Consider the following 8,648-nt stretch of genomic DNA (forward strand, 5'->3'; position numbering starts at 1 on the left):
AGAAGAGCAGACACTCAGGTCACTAAAAGGTGGCAGTTGTAACTAGATAAGGCCATAAAAAGGCAAACAGAATCTTTTGTTTTGTATTACAGACAAAGAACACAAAAGCAAAAATAGTTAACGTTGAACTTGTGTAAAACCCCTTTGTTAGACCAGAGGTGCAGAAATGTACAGTTTTTGGCACCCTATTAAAAGAGTATAAAAGCAATGGAAGAGAAGCTGCATAGATTCACTAGGATGCTACCAGGGATGAAAGTTTACAATTACAAAGAGACTTAGGAAGAGGGCTTTTTTTCCCACTGGAGCTGATAAAGGTCTTCAAGATTAAGAATGGTTACAATAAAGGTAAAAATTGATAGATTGTTTCCACTGGTCAGTGAGACAGTAACAAGAGGGCACAAATTTAAGATAATCACATAAAGAATTAAAGGGGAGCTTAGGAAACATTTCTTTACACAGACAGTAGTTAGAATGTGGAATTCTCGGCCACAAACTGTTGCTGAAGCAGGGTCCATAAATTCTTTCAAAAGGGAATCAGACAGCTGCTTGAAAAAGAATAACATTAAGGGTACAGAGAATGAGCAGGAGAGTGGGATTAGATGAGGTGGTTCATGGGGAGAAAAGCATCTGCACAGACCTGATGGACCGAATGGTCTCCTTCTGTCCTATAACATTTATGATTCTCAGAAGGGAGCCTGTCCTGATTACGTATATTACATTTCTGATACCCAAAGAAAAGTCAATCGTTCAACCAAGTCTATTCAGTCCAAAAATTGTTGCACAATCAAAACAGCAGCAACATACTGTCGATGAAGTTACAGGTTACTTAAACAAAGTTACATTTTCAGGTTACTTAAACAAAGTTACATTTTCTAGCTTGATCTGTGGAAGAACAGTACGCCAACAAATAGTATACTAATCTATTCATTCACAACAAATGAGTCAGATTTCAGCTAGACTGTAAGGCTACAGTCAATGTTCTATCGAAGAACGAATACTGTGATGATTCAAGTACTCTCGAGACACCTGTTCTCCTGCTCAGTATAAAGGACCACTTCCATAGTAAGGCCCAAGAACCAAAATATGACCTCATGCAGAAAGTAATCTGATAGATAGGGTGTCCAGGGTAAACAATAACTCCTTATACTGGGGATAAGCTCACTGAATATTGTATGAGCTGCCCCACTAGTGGCAGCTATGCCTTCGTCTGCCTAGGCCCTAAGCTCTGGAATTCCCTCTCCATCTCTCTCTCCTCCTTTAAGACACTCTTTAAAACCTACCTCTTTGACCAAGCTTTCGGTCACCTGTCCTAATATCTCCTTATATGGCTTTCTGTCAAATTTTGTTTGCTAATCGCTCCTGTGAAGTGCCTTGGACCATTTTACTACATTAAAGGCGCTATACATGATGTTGTTGCTGTTGTTCACAAACTGTATCTCTAAGGCTGTAAATTACAAATTAGGTTCTAAAGAGCCAAATTACTAGAAGGAAGACCAAAGGAGAAATTTTAACTTGGAGCAGGATTCTGGCGGATAGGGAATGGGACGAGTGCCAAACACTCATTGACCTTGGCAGCACGAGGCACGGGCAATTTTAACTCCAGGGCCTCTTCTGCATGACACCTATCAGCTGGCTGGATTGGATGTTCGGGCAGCAGGAGGTCACCGGCCGGCAACAAGTGGGGGGGCGGGGGGGGTGCTCACTGGCAAGAAGGTAAGTCACAGGAAGGCAGTTTTGGAAGAGTTTCACAGGAGGTATGGGGATGGGGAGCCCAGGGCAAGGGAAGCCTAAACTTTCCTTGTGGAGACTGGAGAAGCGTTCCAGCACACCATGGCCTCAAGGAAAATAAGAAAACTTACCTCAAATGGCCTCTTCCGTCCCAGATTCTTTTCCCACTATGTTCACTTGGTGGGAAAGCTACTACAGCTTCCCCACTCAAGCCAGAGTTAAAATTGCAGTCGGACCATTGTCTGCATATTTACAAAACCCTGCTGGCTTCAGACAAGTGCCCTTGTCGCCTGCTCAGAAGAGCAGGTTATCACTGAAGATGGTGGGATCCAGGCATGAAGTCGATGGGTAAGTCACCCGGCCGATTTTAACTGCCTTCCCGCCTGGTTTCTGTCAGGTGGGTAGGGTTAAAATCGCCCCTCGTCTTTTACGTTTAGAAACAATACAGATCTCTAGTCAGTCTCAAATACCATAAGCTGTTTGAAGACTCAAGTAGCAGAAAGCTTCAGTTAGCTGCACCACAAGTAAGTTTGCAGATATCTCGATGAGGCCTGCAGCTTATCTGTGAAGCCTGATGGTTTCAGTAATTGCCATATATGTAACATTTTTACCTCATGCTGATCATGTGATATATTGCTTTAGTATATTTGCTGATAGGCAAGCTGATGCACATTTAATCTTGCCTATCATTATAATACAACAAATTTGAGATTAGAGTCTGCATTCGGATGATCTGTAAGTGACTCTATAAATGATCTACCAGCGACACAATAAAAGAACACAAACAGCTCCTTCAAGTTACGTAAACTTTTATATAATTAAACTTTGACAAAATGGTGCAATCATCCAATGGACAGGCCAATGTGGTTGGGGGGGGAATAAAGTATTGCAAATGAACTGTTGCAACGTGAAATCATAAGGAGCAGAAAGATTAGAAATACAAAAGGTCAAACATGTAGACCCTTAGAGAAAAAGATATATTTAAAAAATAAATAGCTCATGTAACAAAAAGAAACATCCTGACCCTATGTTGGAAAACAACATCTTAAACCACAGCAATTTTGTGCTGCAGGATAAATGTTTTGTTCCTTCCCAATTTTCTCCCATTGCCCCTCCTCTCCATTGTTTTACAGGCACCCATTAGAATTAAACTGAATTTCTTGCTAAAATATAAAAATGGAAAAACAACCTTATCCAGTGAAATGTCTTCCAAGATGCTGTATCCCATCAACTCCAAATTACCTCCAGCACATCAGCTGACAGTTCCATTACTGTAGGTAGCAGGAACTTAATTAAGCCATGTAAATGTGGCATTTCACCACATGATTAGAAATGCAGCTCTGGATTATCTTCCATAGGCTCGAATTTAGCAGGCCTGCGGGTTCCCAGCGGGTGGTCCTCCGGGAGCGTGGTCAACACGCTCGGTGAAATTAGTGGGTTGCCCGCGCGATCGTAGCAGGCAACACACTAATAGGAATCAATTACCTGCTCCTCCGGGGTCCACGGCGCTGGTCTGCGCCTCGGGCGGGCTGCGCATGCGCAGTACGATCTGTCAGCTGGAGGCTCTCTAGTTAAAGGGGCAGTCCTCCACTGACAGATGCTGCAACCAATGGGACAAATTGCAGCATGGAGCAGCCCAGGGGGAAGGCTGCTCCTAGTTTAATGATGCCTCACCCCAGGTATCATCAGATGGGGTGAGGAGGAGGGGGAGGACACAGATCTTCCCCCCGGCGGGCGGGAGGAAGCGGCCTGCCTCTGCCACCAAGAAGGCCTGGCTCGAGGTGGCAGAGGGGGTCACCTGCGCCACCAACATATCACCCACCTGCATACAGTGCAGGAGGCGCTGCAATGACCGCAGTAGGTCAGCCACAGTGAGAACACGAAGTCTTTCCCCTACACTCCGTCTGCCACAACACTGCCCCCACCCCACATCTCCTTCGGCACCGCCAACACTACTCTGTCACATCACCCTTCATACCCACTCAAACCCCATCCTCATCTTACCTCCACCTACTCACCTCGCCAGTACTCATCCTGCCACTAACACGCGACCCAATCCTCATACAATCTCATTGCTCCATCCCATACTCAACCTCTCGTGCATCTCCCTCACGGCCAGCCTCACTCAACCTGCCACCACCTGTGCTGCAGCCACAGGGCATGCATCACATATGTGCAGTAGGCAGCGTAAGGCAAACGTGTCGTGAGCATGAAGGGGGTGCACAAGGGTGTCTGAGGGTTTGTCCTGGGTGTTACCCATATTGAATTTCAGAGCAACAAACAGCACACATTAAATTGACACCACCACTGCCATGTCTCCGCGAATCCTGTCCGTTGTGTCCAATAATGCCCGCTCCTGGGTATCACTATGAGGACCCACCACTGATGCCACCCATCGTGTTACTGTAGAGTAGGTGCAGGTGTATTTGCAGGGCTCTTCCGCGCAGACGACTGAGAGACATCGGCGGTGTAGCCGGCTGCACCCTGGAAGGATGCGGAGGAGAAGTTGTGGAGGGCAGTGGTGACTTTGACAGCGACAGGTAAGCAGTTGGTGCTGGGGCCAGCCAGGAGCAGCTCGGCATGAAAGAGCCTGCAGATCTCCACGACGACATGTCGAGCGAATCTGCGCCTCCCTGTGCACCGCTGCTCGGAGAGGTCCGGGGTGCTGCGCCTCGATCTGTGGACCCTGCGGCGAGGGTAGTGCCCTCTGCGATGCGTCTCTCCCTGCGGTAGCCCTCCCTCCTGCTGTGCAGGTGGGCGTGCAACAACACCGTGTTGGGGGGCTCCACGTCTCTGCGGCGGACGGCGTGGACTGCGAGGCTGCTGGGGCTGGTCATGCTGTTCGTCCTCCGAGGGTGTCCACGCACCACCCATCTGGCAGGTGTTGGTCTGAGGGGTTGTGCAGGGTAGGTGGGTGGTTCCTCGCACTAGGGCTGCGGTTTCGTGTCGGTCTGTCCTCTGGCTTGGCGGGGGGTGGTGGAGGGCAGGGGTTGCCCTATGTGACGCGGTGGCCTCCTGCGTGGGTGAGGGCTCTCCCCCATGGAGTGCACCTTGGCACCTGCCACAGGCTGCTGGCTGCAACACGCCTGGTTGGAGAGAGACTGTTTCCCCCAGTGTGGGAAACTCACTGCCTTGAACCCAAAATCCCACACTTCCTCTTTTGACAGCTGATTCAGCTCATTAACTGACCTCAACAAGCAAGGTAAGTACACTCAAGTGGAACCCCGCTGGCTTTAATTGCCTGCGGGATTCCCACCAGCGGGGCTTGCGCGCGCAGCCCCGCACGTCAGCACGGTACCCGGAAGTGGGCGGGATTTCGGCGCGATCCGGTCACGTGACCGGATATCGGGATTTTCGGGGCCCCCCCCCGCTGGAAACCCGACGCGAAAATCGAGCCCCATATGTCAGCAACACAACCTGACTCCCACCTTCAATTTCTATGCTACAATATAAACAACAATGGGGGTAATTTTAACCTAAAAGAACAGACGGGCGGGAGGTAAAAATAACAGTTTTTTGAAGTGGGACCACAACCCAGCTCCAACGTGCCCAGGCACGCTTAGATGCGCACAAGCATCCAAAACCCTGAAGTCCGGTCCCCACTTAATGACGGTGGGCAGATTGTTAAAGGGCAATGTACCTCCTTGGAATAGTTGAGGTACTTAATTTTTTGTGGATTCTAAAGCTGAAACGAATTTTAAGTTCACCGGCATGGGTCGCCCATGGTTTCTGATTCAGGTGAAAGTGGGAAGGGCCGGATCCATGAGGGGACTGCCTTTACGAAAGGGTATGAATTTGTCCTGCTTCATCCAGGTGCATAAATTTGTTAAATCACCTCCATGAAAGTAAGAATCAGTACTCCGGTCCCATAAACTAAATCCAGTCACTATCTGCATGGTTTAATGTGGGTAAGGTTTCTGCCTGCAAGGTTGGAGAATGTACTAGACTTTACCAACACTAACGCTCCAATAATAATGACTTAGTATAACTGAGAAAATGTCATTCTTGCTAAATTTTTTAAAATGCAAGAAAAAAAACTTTTTATTTAACTCAACTATTACAGAGCATTTGCATGGGACCAAAGGTCGGTGCATATCGGGAAATGAAAATCCAATTTCTTAAATTAGATGAGGGTCGAGCAATCAATATGTGATGTTGTGGAGATGCCGGTGATGGACTGGGGTTGACAATTGTAAACAATTTTACAACACCAAGTTATAGTCCAGCAATTTTATTTTAAATTCACAAGCTTTCGGAGATTTTCTCCTTCCTCAGGCAAATGTTTCAAGATCTCGAAACATTTGCCTGAGGAAGGAGAAAATCTCCGAAAGCTTGTGAATTTAAAATAAAATTGCTGGACTATAACTTGGTGTTGTAAAATTGTTTACAATATGTGATGTGACATACTCCGACTGAATATGTATTCAAAAGCAAAATACTGCGGATACTGTAAATCTGAACTAAAAAACAGAAAATGCTGGAAAAGCTCAGCAAGTTTGGCAGCAACTGTGGAGAAAGAAACAGAGTTCTGACGCAAGGTCTTGGACCTGAAACGTTAACTGCGTTCCTTTCTCCACAGATGCCGCCTCACTTGCTGAGCTTTTCTCAACATTTTCTGTGAATATGTATTCAACCGCGTGAAGTTATAGGCTCTGCACCAGAGGTCAAACACACTTCTTCCTACCAAACTCCGCAACGAACTCTTGCTGAAGAACTTCACTGACCGACAGCGGTGCTGTGAACCCACTGACGGCGGGGTGGGGGGGGGGGGGCGGGATCCACAACGGCTACAAATTGCCAACGGAACGTTCGATTCAGCCAGCGAACAATGGGGCCACGCGCTGTCCGCGTGGGTTCGGATCCCGGCCGCCGCGAGCCGCCTCCCCGGGGGCTGCACCGATGCGGGGACCCCGCTCTCCTGCACCCACAGCCCGTACAGCCGGTTTCCCGTGCGTGCCGCCCGATTTATTAGTGTAACCTCGGGGAGCACACGCCCGCGGTACGCCGGAATCTCGTCTACGAGGCGACGCCTGGAGAAAAGAGGCGAAATGTGCGCGCTCGAGATCCCTCCCGATCAAGGGAGCTGCGAAGAGAGGATCTACCTTACCTTCACCTCCATTGGTGCCTTGCTATCTTGCAAGGTTGTTCCGTGTTACTAGACTTCCGGTTGGCCAACTTAAGATCCTGCCCGTCAGCTGCTACGGGAAGACACTGGAAGCTTACTCTTTTCACCAGTAGTGACACATGTCTTGAAGTCAGCGGTTGAGTCAACGTGAACCACGTAAAAGGGCAGTAAAAAAAAACATTGCAAATGATAGAGGACTACAGTGGGTCCACTAGGAGCTGTAAAGAGAAAAAAAATCCTTGGTCGAAACTGGAAGAAAATTAAATGCAACTGAAGCAAGCAAGCAAACAAACAAACAAGAAAGAAAGAAAAATATTGGGTTGAATGGTCACTTTTTCAAAGCTGGAAAGAGGTTACAGCTGGTGGATGATGCATGGCTGGAATGTCCAAATCTGACCTGTACCCCTCTCAAAGTTTATTTCAACTACAGTTGGGCAAGGAGCTACTGGATCTTTAGGTCTGAGCATTTGCTGGCTACAGCTGGTGTTACAGTGGCACGGCTGAGTACGTAATAAGAGCTGAAGCTGCTACTACTGTAAGCAGACTCGATGGAATTCAAGCTGCTGTAACCCAGATCGTCAATTGTGTCCAGTAGCCTGCAGAATTAATGGACTGGTCGCCCTACGTGAGATGTTTTGCATTGATGTTCCCCAGGATCAGTGTGTTTTTCCCAGAGAGTTCTCTCTGTCCTGGCCAAAAGTAATCCCTCAACTAATACTACCGAAAACAGATTATCCAGTCATGTATCTCATTGCTGTTTGTGGGAACTTGGCTCTCATGTTTCCCTACATTACAACAAAAGTACTTTGGGACAGTCTGAAGTTGTGAAAGGTGCTATATAAATGCAAGTTCTTCCTTTAATACATTTGTTGGGAGTACCAGCATACCCATTGCATTGCCACCATAATTAATAGTGCCATCAAGGAGAATGAGCAGAACATAGTCTGGATTCGTTCACCTGAGGAAGGAGGTAGCCTCCGAAAGCTTGTGAATTTAAAATAAAATTGCTGGACTATAACTTGGTGTTGTAAAATTGTTTACAATAGTCTGGATTGGCAGAAGCAGATTTTGAAGACTTCAGTTGGTTTCCTGCCCCTTTGTCACCCTTGTTGCTGCTTGCACTGCCGGTCTCTACTTTTACAAGATTCTGCCATCGGTCTCTTTGATACAGCCACCTTTGCATAAGTCTGCTTCTCGGGTTTCTTGCTGGCTAGATTTGTCCTCTGGATGTTTGTGGTTTCCTGAAAGTGAGGACAATTTCGTGCACATGTTTGGTATGGTTCACTACAATTGGCACAAGTGCCATCATGCTTTGCCGAGAGTACTGGAATGCTGTGTGACCTCAGTATCAGACATATTTTGTGTTGTTCTTGCACTCTAGTTGCTCTGTGGCTAAATCCCTGGCACTTGAAACATGGGGTGGCTTTGGCTGGACTGTGCGCCTCTCCACTTTGTAGTGAAATAAGAAAAAACTGGAGCTGCTTTCAATCAATTCCTGGGCCTGTCAGGTTTCTTAAGGGTCAATCTGATGAGTCTTGTGGATAGGTTTGTTTTGTGGCTCACTATTGTGTTGAACTATTGCACACTGTACCTTTCAGACTCTAGGGTAGCCTTCACCTCTTCCACTGGCATTTGTCTCACAATCCTTAGCCGTTCATCCTGCACTTGATAGCATTTTGGCCAGCTATAATTTAGCTGCCCACCAAATGCATCCTCTGGCAAAGATTGTAAAAGAGCATTCATGTTCATGATAGCTCTCTGTATCAGGATGTCCCCTCCAGTTAATGAAAATCTT

The 8,648-nt window shown here is 47.2% G+C and overlaps 1 protein-coding gene across 1 annotated transcript in view; it reads right to left on the reverse strand.

Annotated features, from left to right (window-relative positions):
• mtap (methylthioadenosine phosphorylase) overlaps positions 1–6,979 on the reverse strand; it is a 172,299-nt gene extending 165,320 nt beyond the window's left edge. Inside the window, exon 1 of the mRNA XM_067983303.1 lies at positions 6,836–6,979. Coding sequence (XP_067839404.1) covers positions 6,836–6,847 — 12 coding nt within the window. The 5' untranslated portion in view covers positions 6,848–6,979. The remainder of the gene's footprint in view (positions 1–6,835) is intronic.
• Between the last annotated feature and the right edge of the window lie 1,669 nt (positions 6,980–8,648).

Source organism: Heptranchias perlo, chromosome 4 (assembly GCF_035084215.1).
Source record: "Heptranchias perlo isolate sHepPer1 chromosome 4, sHepPer1.hap1, whole genome shotgun sequence".
NCBI lineage: Eukaryota > Metazoa > Chordata > Chondrichthyes > Hexanchiformes > Hexanchidae > Heptranchias > Heptranchias perlo.